The sequence below is a fragment of the Cervus canadensis genome, chromosome 22 (genome assembly GCF_019320065.1).
Source record: "Cervus canadensis isolate Bull #8, Minnesota chromosome 22, ASM1932006v1, whole genome shotgun sequence".
Lineage (NCBI taxonomy): Eukaryota > Metazoa > Chordata > Mammalia > Artiodactyla > Cervidae > Cervus > Cervus canadensis.
In genome coordinates, this window is record NC_057407.1 from 47,076,950 (window position 1) to 47,090,040 (window position 13,091).

The 13,091-nt window shown below is 41.8% G+C and overlaps 1 protein-coding gene across 1 annotated transcript in view; it reads left to right on the top strand.

Annotated features, from left to right (window-relative positions):
• The first annotated feature begins 6,199 nt into the window (after positions 1 to 6,199).
• The window catches only part of SCN10A (sodium voltage-gated channel alpha subunit 10), an 87,850-nt gene continuing 80,958 nt past the window's right edge, over positions 6,200 to 13,091 (top strand). Inside the window, exons 1-3 of the mRNA XM_043442367.1 lie at positions 6,200 to 6,469; positions 8,145 to 8,263; positions 12,486 to 12,566. Coding sequence (XP_043298302.1) covers positions 6,200 to 6,469; positions 8,145 to 8,263; positions 12,486 to 12,566 — 470 coding nt within the window. The remainder of the gene's footprint in view (positions 6,470 to 8,144; positions 8,264 to 12,485; positions 12,567 to 13,091) is intronic.

Below are 13,091 nucleotides of genomic sequence, written 5' to 3' on the forward strand. Positions count from 1 at the left end.
TGTGAATTTGCATATTCTTTAGGGTCCCTTAGCCCGGTGTGTGCTTGTACCTCTCCCAGCTAGAATATGTGACATTCATATTATAATACAGTCATAAAATACTCTAAAAACAGTAAGCCTTCCCCAACTTCTCTCATCTAGGTTTGTCCTGCTCTTCTTCAATACCTTCAGGCGCTTGTCTTTATGATTTAAAACTCCATGGCCAGAACCATATAATTTAACAGCCCCCCCCCCCTTTTTTTAACAATCATTTCCTATTTGTTAGGATTCTTTTTTCCCTGAAAATACTCAAAGGCACCCAAAGCAAGAAACATGACTTTTTGTTACATGGGAGGGTCTGAGTGTACACTTAGACCAATTACCTCATTGTACAGAGGAGAAAACTGAAATCCAGAGAGAGCAAATACCCCAAGAATGAACAAGGTTTATTATAGACCTGTGACTGGGGCTCCAGTCTTCTAACTTTTGGCCAGTGGTCTTTCCTCTGTACCACTGTATCAGCCACGACACTATATAGGGCTAAATACACATTAAGCCTTTAGCAGTTACTGGGAAAGGAAGAATTTTTGAGTATTTGACAGAATGAGGAAGAGCAAAATCTTCTAGGCTCACCCTGAAACCTTCAGCAGCTCAGTTGAGCACTTCCAGGCTTTGGCAATTTCAAGAGAACCCTTGAACCTTAAAAACACAAGGCAATGTTCTTTTTTTTTTTTTTTGCAATGTTCATATTTGACTATAGCCAAGGGGACACAGATGTGTTGCTTCTCATTCCCTAGAGAGTCAACAAGCAAAATAAATATGAAGGACCATCATCTTATTCCTCAAACAGTTGCATCCAGAAGGCAACTGAACAGAGCAGTCATGTCAGGGAGAAATACTTCTTCCAGGTGCTTGATCAAACCAATTCCTGACGTTTTCTGCTGCAAAGTTAACCTGTCCTTAACTAGACAAAACCTTAGTTTCCTCAGAAGATCACCCTCAGAATGAGTCAAAGCCATAGCTTTACTTGCAGTTTCATAAGACACCAGCACTCACAAAATCTCTAGCTTACTTAAATGTGCCTGAGCATGTTTTAAGAACTCACAGTGCTTGCCAGTCTCCCTCACCCAAGAATTCTCAAGGTCTGTTAATGATATACTCTGATAGGGACCTGTTGAATAAGATAGGAATTCTGTTGAGAAAAATAGACTCTATGTGTTTTTAATAAAAACTCTTATTCACAGCACAAATTCCCTTCAAATTCTTGAGTATATTGTAATGTGTATTATCTCATTAAATAAACACTTTTATTTTGGGCAGCTGAACTATATTCAAAAGTATCCATACACTAAACGTGGGGGATGAAGAAATAAAGTGGAAACATTGTGAGTTTTTAATATTGTGTTTAATTGTAAATTATCTCAAATATTTATTTCAATAGTATGCAGAGAACTAGTGGTACAGAGTTGAAATAGACTAAGTGGCTATTGGCTATTAAACCACATGTGTAATGGGAAATATTAACATTACATTGTACATTTGCATAGCACTTAGCTTACAAAATGCTTTCACATATATTATTCGATTCTCCCAACAAAGGCATCAGATTAACAGGGCAGATGTTAGCATCTCCAGTTCACAAATCATAGAAATGAGGGTAAGAACAGTTCAAAAAAACCTAGTTAGTGTCAGAATTCAAACTTCCTTTCTCCAGTTCCAGTGCTGTTTTAACAAAACCACAATACTTCTCTCTCTCTCTCTTTTTTTTCCCATTAATTACAGCTTGGAATCTCTAGAACTGACCAAATCCACCACCCTGGGTTTCTGGTTCCATAATACTCCAGATTATGTGATGAGGAACTTGATTTCTTCCTTACTGACAAAAATATTTCCCCCATCCTTATTTTCTTTTCAGTGGGTTTGTGTTGGAAAATGAAGACTCATAAGGAAAGAATATTTGCCTCCTCTTTGACTTCATTTGGATCTCTGTTCTAGTGAGCAGAGATGTTATGATTAAATGCTTATTAGGCACTTTCCCCAAAACTTTCAGATTTCTTTCTTCCTTGAATTATTCCTTTCTTACACTTTATCTCCCACAGAAATTTGATTATTCTCAGCACTATAGCCTGACACACTCATTGAGCACTACAAACAGGGCAGTTACTCACTAAGCCTCATAGAAAACCATTCTCACTCAGCTCTCACCCATCCCCACAGTTCTTTTTCAGAACCACGGACAGCTCAAGGACATGCTAGGCATCACCTTGCTCTTTCAGCACCAAAGATGGTACACACCATTTTCTCCACACTGTAAATAGTTTTTGTTGTTCTCCAACCCTAGACAACAGATTACCTAACTGTTATCTCTGAATCATTCAGAGGTAAATTATACTCAGCAAGGATTCCAATAGCCCCATTCCTTTAGCACCAGGGGCAACTTAGGACTATTCAACTTCAAAGACAATTCTGATATTTTTCTGATGTCCCAGATATCTGAGGCTCAGTCTCTGACTATTGAGCAAGAGCATGCATAATGTGGTCTCACTTTCATTACCACAAACAGCTTATTGCACTTTCCCAGTGGCATTGCTACTTCAAATTCTATCTCTTCTCTGGATAGCTTACTGGCATGTCCTGTTTCCCTGTTGCTCCAACCAGATGCCTAACAATTAAATTTTTCAGGTCAATGGACATCTCAGATAGACACTTCTCAGTATCACAACTATCTAAAATGCTGACACTTTAGAGACTACTCTAAATCTTGACTAGTCTGGCCACATCCCTTGAAACAGGAGACATTTAACTCCATGTTCCCATTATTATGGAGACCCCAGCAATATCCCCAGTGCTAAAGTTAGCTAGGTTGCTCATGACATGAACAAAGAACCTAACCACACTCTCAGCACCATGCACAGTATTTTCACTCAGATGTGTCAATGGCTTGTTTACTACTTCTCAGCACCAGCTTAGTCACATCCACAATCTATCCATGAAATGTCCAACCATATTTTCTATTCTAGTGACATCCTGATAGTATGCTTATTGTTCTACCAAGCAGCCAAGTCATGAAAGCAGAACCTGAAGCAGCTTATTATCATGGTCCTACTCTTTGGCTAACCTCATAGTTAGTTTAATCATGCTTGTAGTTATACCCATACCCAACTACTCTCAGCAAATCAAGCAATCTAGTCACATCTTTTCTACTCCACTGTACTTACTCATGCTCCCCCTGAATCCCCATGACTGAAACCATTCCCATCCCTAAAATCAGGTTCAACAGTTCTTAAAACTTCTCTTCCTGCTTTTCTATGACACTGACAGATCCTTGTTCTTCTCCCTTTCTGGCTGTAGCATCTCTGTAATGTTCAACAGCTCTTTGCCCTCACAACCCTCCAGTTTTCAGTCCTCTGTTTTCCTTCCACCTTGGAGAACAAATTTAATCCAAATCAGGATGGACTTTGGGAATGCCTGCCTTAAGTTGTTAATGAACAGAAAAACACTCACACCACCACCACCCCACCACCACCAGTAACATGGGATGTGGTAAAAGTCTACCCATCCTGATCTTACTGTCCAAGTCCTGGTGCTTTCTCTTCCCTGTTTTCCTGAAACTCAAAACCACTATTAGTTTAATAAATATCTACTGAGTGTTTGCTAAATGCCAGATACTATGCTACAGGCTGGAGAATCAATACTGAACAGGATAAATGTATTCCCTCACTGAGCTTACAATTTAGTAAGAGAAATAGAAAAGCAAATAGCAATTATGAATCAGAGGTTTATAGAGAAAATGCAGCAAGTTAGGCAGCATGAAATGGAAAAACTAACACAGATTTCATATAGGATCAGAAATAGAGGATTTATCCCAATAGTTAAAGAAGGAGGGGAGATTAATCAGGCAAATCCAGGTGGATGAGTAATTTTAGGCAAAAGAAATAGAACATGGAAAGGTCTTAAAGTGAAAAAGAATGTATTAGATTTAAGGAGAAAATAATAAAAATGGTATGCCTGGCAACCACAGTGATGGAGAGGTAAATACCCAGTGAGGGTTACCTTGAGTGTTGTAGGGAGCTTTAGAAGGATTTTAAATAAGAATATAATATAGCCAGACTCTCATTTTAGAAAGATCACTTGGATACAGTTGGAAAATAGATGAAAAAGGACTAAAGAGGAAGAAAAAGGGATACATAGAAGGTCAGTAATCAGATGACAGTGATTTAACCACAGGTATGATGGAGAGGCTAAAGAGAATGGAGAGAAGATACTAGGCAGATGGAATCTATAGCACTGGATGTCTGATTGGATGTGGGAATGAAATAGAAAGGACATTATGATGATAGCTAGGTTGTGGACAGGCGCAGAAATAGGCTATTGGGTACCATTCACAGAGGGAGAGAGCTTTGAGGAGAGGCAGGTAATAGAAAGGGGTGAAGAGATGATAATTTCAGTTTGGGTCATGTTGAGTTTGAGGTGCCCAGCATACATTCAAGTAGAAATACCAAATTAGAGTCTGATCCCTACAGATGTAATAATAACTAGAGATAAAGACTCAGGAGTCATCTGCCTATAGATGAGAACTGAAGCCATGAGTATGGTTGAGATGCTCTCAGGAGGTGGTGTCAAACAGATCTGGGACTGAGTACCTGTCCTACCACTTATTAGCAACGTGGTCTTGGGAAAGTGGACTTTGCCACTCTGGTTTCTCATTTACATATTAGAGATAATACCTCATAGGGTACAGTGATGGTTAATATGTTAATGCATGCAAATTGCTTAGTTCAGAATCTGAAATATAGTGAATCTCTGTAAATGCTATTCTCATTATTATTATCACTATGCAAAAATTTTAAAAGCATAATGTAGAGCCTCTAGAGTCACAGTCACGTATGGGAGAAAGTGCGGGAAAGGAGACTGAGTGTGTCACAGCAGCTGAGGAGAGACTGTGTTTCAAGAAAGAGGAAGTAGGCAAAAGAGCCAATAACCTCACCAAGATAAGAACTGAGTTCTCCCTGAATTTAGCTATAAGAAGGTCTCTGCTGTCCTTACTAGGAGGCATTTTAGTGAGGTAGTGGACATAAAGCTGCTTAAACTGAAGAATGACTGGAGATAGTGAGCAGAACTCAGCAGAGAATGGGAGGAGAGAAGAGGGAAGAACTGGATGGGCTGTGTACCAGGTAAAAAATTTTAAAGTTGAAGGAGACTTGAGCATCTCTAAATGCTGATAGGAAGGAACCAGGAGACAAGTCAGGAGAGAGAAATGAGGTAGTAAGGGAATAAGGTCCAAAGTAGAAGGAAGATTGATCTTAGCCAAAATGAGAAGTGATGTTCTCCTGATTGTGACAGGAGGGAAGATCGAAGGGTTCAGATGGTAGGTAAGTCAGAGGTTTGAGGGCATGAAGCTGAAGGAGTTGTGTTTTCTTCATGAGGAAGCGAATGTGGTTATTGTCTTACTGGAAGGGGAAGTGGGGGAAAGCAGTCAGGGAAGACAAAGAGTATTTGAAATATCAGACTAGGAGAAACTGTTGCCTAGGGAAACCATATGATTCCTAAGTGGCATTGATGTTCCTCATCACTCCTCAACAGTCCAGATTCATGGAAACCTGAGTTAGACTCATCTAAGTTGACCTAGGCTGGATATTTAGGATAGGGACAAGGAAGTAGTTGTTCATGGGATTCTTATCTGGATATGGAGAGAACTGCTCAGTCATGGACAAAAAGAGAAAGCAGTCTGGAGGTCCAAATGGAGTTCAGAGAAGAGGAGAAGCATCAAAATTGTCAGCAGATAAAAGGTGGTGATCAGGAAGTAGGATGAGACCCCAGATAAAGTAGACCATGGACCAAAGTCTTTGATGAATGCAGTAAAGTGCCTGTACTCAGTGGTCATAGAAATGGGAGAGAGGGCCGTATGGCTGGATCTGGTGGTGGTGGGATACAAAAATGATAAATGAACAATGGCTAGAAGCTCATGGACAGCACAGAGACTACTCTGAGGTATTGGCTTAGAGTGGACTGAACAGCCTCCCTCAAGAACACTGCAGGGCCGTGGAGTCCTAGGGGAGCTCAGTGTGAATTAAGGAAAGAACTAGAGAGGTTGGGGGAGGGTAGGGGAAGCTGTTCTAGCAAGCAGGATTGGAGGGGGTGAGCTAGTAGGCAGGCTGTTACCTCTCTGTGGTTGTGTTCACTCTCATGAGTACATTCTTCCTTAAAGAAGAATGAGAAGATGGAATTCCCCTTTGGGTCCCTGGAAACTCCCAACTTCCGTCGATTCACCCCGGAGTCCCTGGTGGAGATTGAAAAAAGAATTGCTGCTGAGCAAGAGGCAAAGAAAGCCAAAGAGAAGTTCAGGAAGCAGAAGGACCAGAAAGACAAGCCTCGGCCCCAGCTAGACTTGAAAGCCTGCAACCAGTTGCCCAAGTTCTATGGTACACTCCCGGCAGAGCTGATTGGGGAGCCGCTGGAGGATCTGGACCCCTTCTACAGCACACACCGGGTAAGGGCTACTGGTGGGAATGGCCATTCTCAGCTCTGGAATAAGAGGCCTCTGACCCACCCAGTCCAGGAGTGCTCCTGCCCCATGGGTGATGTGACTGTCAGCTGAACTCAGTGAGTGAAAAATACCTCTAACTCACCTCCTCAATGCTCTCTTTGAATCTCTATGGTATTCATGGTGGAGGTTAATTAAATTCAGATCCTCTAAAGCAGTGACAACTGTTGTGGAGTTTTCAGATAAAGTTGGCTGTTCCCTTGGTTGGGTTCTAGCCTCAGATCTCTAGAGGTGTTGGCTCTCTATGCAAGTAGAGAGCAGAGATCTTCAGGCTGGAGGTGGGTCCGTGGATAGAATAGGGAAGGGGAACCAAAATCAGGATGATTTAAACCAGTGGTCCTCAAAGTAGGGTCTCAAAACCCCTGGGGTTCCCAAAACCCTTCTAGTGGGTTCGGGAGTTCAAAACTATGTCTTCATGATCCTTAGATGTCATTTGTCTTTTCCACTCACATTCTGTTGTGAATATACAATAGTGAATGTAGAGCCTATTAATAGAGGATCACATCAGTCTAACAGCCACAGGAATATATGTTTATATACTCTTGTGTTTTAAAAGGTCCTTTTTTATTTCTGATACTGTATATAAATATATATTTATATACATATGTATATTTATATACATATATACAGACATATGCGTGCTTGCTAAGTTTCTTCAGTCATGTCCAACTCTTTGTGACCCTATGGACCATAGCCTACCAGTCTCCTCTGTCCATGAGATTCTCCAGACAAGAATACTGGAGTGGATTGCCATGCCCTCCTCCAGGGGATCTTCCCAACCCAGGGATTGGACCTGTGTCTTATGTCTCCTGCATTGGCAGGCAGGTTCTTTACCACTAGCGCCACCTGGGAAGCCCATACCCATACACACACACACATATATACATTCACACACATGGTGTAAGAAAAAGGTATAAACGTTAACAAAATATTTTTAAGGTTCTCAATAATTTTTGAGAGTACAAGAGAGCCCTAAAATTAAAGTTTGAGAACATCCAGTTTAAACTAAAACTACCTCGGACGTTCTACACAGCTGCAAAAGGGGTGTGCGTTTGGGAGTTGGGAAAGGCAGGAACCAGCCATCTTAAATATGGTTTGTAGAGAAAAATAAGAAGGCACTGGAATGCCTTTCTCTCTTCTCTCACTTGCCGAGAACCCACATCCTCCCTAGATGTTCAGAGGAGTGAACCAGTAGAAGGTTTGAAAGGGGAGACCTAGGAGGTAGAGAACAGAAAGACAATCACAAACCAGGGATGTTCCACTAATCAGAAGAGGAATTAAATGCAACCAGAACTCCACCTCCCTGCTGCCAGAATCCTCCACCTTGTATGATATATCTCACCATCCCTGGGTCAGTTTCCTGTTCACTGGGCAGCCTCAGGGGCCCATCTGATTCACAGTCAGCCACGGGGGCTGGGGTCTTTCTGGGAGTGAGGATATGGCTTTTAGTTCTTGATCGTCTCTAACTGTCTGCCCCTCCATTTGCTTCTCATTGACTCATGGGTTTCAGAGCCCTTCTCACTCATGAGCCTGAGATAATCTCACTTATGTTCAAATCCATGGTTGGGTGAGGATGTGTGTTTCTCACTGGAGGTCCGCCTTCTGTTGTGTTTTGTTTTAGACATTTATGGTGCTGAACAAAGGGAGGACCATTTCCCGGTTTAGTGCCACTCGGGCCCTGTGGTTATTCAGTCCTTTCAACCTGATCAGAAGAACAGCCATCAAAGTGTCCATCCACTCATATCCTTTGCACGGTTGCTTCTTCCACATGTTAGAATCAGATGCTGCCAACTGTGTCCTGTACCTTCCTCAGGGGTTAACAATGGTGCCTTGGGATCATTAAATTGAAAAAAATGTTTATGGTTTTAATGTGTTCAACACCTGAATGCAGTCCTAAGACAGAAGAGATATTTGGGCAACCCACAGGTGGGTTGGGGTTCACGTAGACCAGTCTGGGCCCACCTGTGGATGTACAACTTGTAAAGAGGGGACTACTGATGCACCCAGGCACATTCTCACCATATGTGGCCTGCTCTTCCCACAGCATAATGACCAGGAAGGCTTTATGGTTTGGGCAGATGAGATAGGGGTAGGTTGGTTCTCTGTGGGCTAATTTGGCAAAAAAGCAGCCCTTCCTAGTGGGTGAAGAGAACAAACTATAATGGGCAGAGCGAAGATTGTCTCACTGGGATCCCACTGGTCATGAGGCACTGCCTAGAGCACTAGTTACCCCCCAAACTACCAGCAGGTTAAAAATGTCAATAATCTGAGGTTCATGCCATTGGGGAGTATAGTAGTGATTAGAAAAACACTGGTCAGATGTCTGTAATAAATTAATTGCTTTAGGTAGCTTCAGAAGCTGTCTCCAGCTTTTGTTTTCTATTCTTTTTTTTTCAAGGCAAGCCAAACTAGGACAAACAAGAGACTTTGGCTTGATTTCCAAGGATCTTCCCTGGTGACTGTCCAAATTGGAAGTTCCTAATAAGGAATTCAGCTGTGGCTTCTAGGAGGTTGATTTGCAAGAACGTCCTTGCCTTGACTGGCCTAGGAAATGGTAGCCAGCCTCCTCTGGGTGGGGGGAGGACAGTAAAAGAGCTCTCGTCTCATACTCTGGAGCGGCTTGTTGGATTGCTGGGTGGCACTCAGTGAGCTGGTAGCTCACTATGTTACATTCAGCCTTATGTGTTTTGCCTTTACGGCCAACCTGAGGGAATCATTTTCTTAATTCGGTCTTATTGTTGTTTAGTTGCTAAGTCATGTCCAACTGTTTGTGACCCCACGGACCATAGCCTGCCAGGCTCCTTGGATTTCCCAGGCAAGAATATTGTATTGGGTTGCCATGCCCTCCTCCAGGGGATCTTCCCTACCCGAGGACCGAACCTGCATCTCCTGCATTGGCAGATGATTCTTTACTACTGAGCCACCAGGGAAGCCCAGTTCATTCTTAGCTTTCCTAATACTATGGAAGGGCTTCCCAGGTGGTGCTAGTGGTAAAGAACCTGCCTGCCAATGCAGTAGACATAAGAGACGCAGGTTCAATCTCTGGGTTGGGAAAATCCCCTAGAGGAGGGCATGGCAACTCCGTCCAGTGTTCTTACCTGGAGAATCCCATGGATAGAGGAGCCTGGCAGGCTATAGTCCATGGGGTTGCAGAGTTGGACATGACTGAAGTGACTTCGCAAGCACAGCACACAATGCTATGAGAGAGTATTTACTGATAGTAACAGCCTCCCACTGCTAAGTACTTGCTAAGCATGAACACTGTCATAGGTACAAGAACCCTTGGAGAAGGGGTTAGCATCTCCATCTTTATATGATGAAACTGATACTGAGGTGTTAAATTAATTGTGCAAGGTCACATAGCAAGTTAAAAAAATCCAGACTGCATCCTGCTTAGAGTGGTGTCAGCAGTAAGGAAGTAGGAAGTTAATGGAAATGAATTAGGGTAATTTTTTCTCTAAGTATTTAATCTCTATATAGGTGTTTTAAAAAATATACATACAATTACATAAAAATTACAGGTAAAGAAAAACAGCAAATATGCAAACTCCTTTTCATCCATTCTGGTTGATTTACATCTAGTTAAGTAAGGGCTTCCGTGGTGGCTCAGACAGTAAAGCGTCTGCAATGCTGGAGACCCTGGTTCGATCCCTGGGTCAGGAAGATCCCCTGGAGAAGGAAATGGCAACCCACTCCAGTACTCTTGCCTGGAAAATCCATGGACAGAGGAGCCTGGTAGGCTACAGTCCATGGGGTCGCAAAGAGTCGGACACGACTGAGCGACTTTACTTACTTACTTATTCACTTACTTACTTACTTACTTACTAAGTAAGAAACAGCTATTTAGAAGTAAAATCCCATTAAGGAACCAAGTGTACTAGTAAATATTCTTTTTATCTTGAGATTTGATGAAGTGCTGGGTGGAGTCACAGCTGTTAACAGAAAAGCTGTTAAGGGTCTCTTTCTCACTAAAGACTGTGTTGATATATTTAAATCTCATGAACTCAGTAGCTCCAGCCCCCAAAATATTCTTCCAGGTATGGAATTCTCAATCTCTTATTATTAATATTTCACCAAAATTATAATTCTAATCAAATTTGCTGTGAACATTTTCACAAGTAATATTATCAGAATATATCATCATTCTTTTAAAGGTTTGTGGAGTTGGAGATATAATTTTAATTTAATCCTTGGGTTAACATTTTCCCCCCATATGAACACATTTCTTAATTTAATTGCAAGTCAACAGGAAAATGTGGCTTAATTAGTAGAATTTCCTTTTTCAAAATAGATGGGTTCCTAAGTAACTGTAAAACAGAGTACATCAAAGGCATTTACAGAAAACTAAAATAGATAAAGATATTTCTGCTCAAATTGAAATTATGAAAGAAGAGTGATTCTCTCTCTCTCTGTAGGTCAAACTTCTCTTCAGGGGTTGTTTGTCTTTAGGAAGTAACTGTTAGGAACTCTGCTAGTCCCCAGAAAAACGTCCAATGGGAGATACTTATCTTTGGACTTTGCCATCAATATTTCTGCCCCATCTATTTACCCTCTTCCACTCACCTTCCTTTTCAGTGTCTCTGTCCCCTTTTTGTAATTTATCTGCCCCTTTAATATTCTTTAAAGGGACAAAGATATTTTCTTTGCCTTTAATATTCTTCCCTCTTGCTCACCAGAGTTCTCCTTGACAGCCTAATCCTGTTTAGAATCTTCTTCTTAAGCAAGCATTTTACCCACCTGTGCCTGCCCCCACCATTCCTAACCAGACGTCCACTTCCTCAGTGTGACTGACCTCAGCTAAGTTAGAAACACAATCTGACTACCCTAATTCCCATGAAAGCATGTGGCCCTCCCCTTATCTCTAACTTCCTCGGAGTACAGTTGTCTCCCCTGCCCCTGATCCATAGGATATATGTTCCAAGACCCCCAGTGGATGCCTGAAACCTCAGACAGTACTGAACCCTCTGTGTTTTTTCCTATACATACCTATGATAAAGTTTGATTTATAAATTAGGCACAGTGAGAAATTAACGACAGTAATAACGTAGGACAATTATAACAAAATACTGTAATAAAAGTTAGGTGAATGTGGTCTCTGTCTAAAAACGTCTTATTATGCTGTACTCGTTCTTCTTCTGGTGATGGTGTGAGATAAAACACCTACAATGATGACATGAAGTGAGGCAAATAATGTAGACATTGGGACACAGCATTAGTCTACTATTGACCTCCTGATGATAAGTCAGAGGGAGGCACGTCTGCTTTGGGTGACAATGGATCATGGAGCCATAATGATGTCAATGGTTGGGTGTTGGAAGCAGACAATGTTGATGATTGGGGATCCCTGGCAGGACGGAGTTAGAAGGCTGAGATGTCACCACGCTAACTGAGAATGGTGGGTCATTTCACGCCTATTTTCAGACTGCCATTGACCACGGGTAACTGAAACTGCAGAAAATGAAACCATGGTTAACGGGGTGGGGGGGTGGCGGGGGCTACTTCATTCTCTTTGTCTTTTAGGAAAAAAGAGACATTTGCAGGATGAAATTTCAGGCCATACTGTGTAGTTAAATGCAGGTGTCAGGGAAGACATTTTGGAAAAGGGATTCTGTTTCCTTTCATCTTGCTCAGTTCTGTTTTCAGACAATTTGAGCCCACATCTCAGCACCATCATTGACTAGCTGTATGACCTTGGAAAAATATTTAAGCTTTGTCAGCCCATTTTCTTGGCTCCAATGTGTAGATAATAATATCCACCTGTAGGTTAGTTGTATTAGAAATAATGTGGACGAAGTATTCAGCGAGAGTAGGCACTCAGTGTTAGCTGTTATTATGTGACAAGACCATAAAGTTGATCTTAGCGAAAGAGTTATGAATTTAATCAATTCAGTGTCAAGGTGATCAGCGGTGACCTCAAGAAGACATGGTGACTTTCAGCTTCTCCTTAACACAGCCCTTTCAGGTGGTTCAGTTTATTTATAACCATCACTATTTTGGTCAACTGTGTGGGCATGACCCAAACAGAACTTCCAGAGAGAATGGAGTGAGTAGATTTGCTGTCATTCTTGTGCCTTTCCTTTCTGTCCTCCCTTTCTCTTCCTTCACTGGGTGGCTTCTTTCTCTTATTCATCCTTCTGGGTCCCATTTGGGTAATGTGGAATCCTATTGCCTATTTGACTTTGCCATGGATAGATATCATCTTCTCTATGGACTCTGTTTCATAAACACACTTATGATTTTCAGCTATAAAGAGCTATAGATGAGTGGTTCTCCCTGGGGAGATTTAAAAAATTTTAATACCTGGGTCCAAGCCCCAGAGGGTCTGATTTCACTGGTCTGGGGTGGCCTGAGTATATGAGGCCCCCACTTCCCCCTGCCACCACCACACAGACACTTTCCTGCCAGGTGCACATCTGAATGAAACTGAGGGAAGTCCTACTTGGAAAGAGAGGATGGAGCATAATGAGGCAGAGCTAAGAACAAATGGTCCTGCAGCATATTCCAAAAATAACGCATGAATAAAACTGTTTAAGTTATCATGGGTCATATACCTCAAAGTGACGATAAT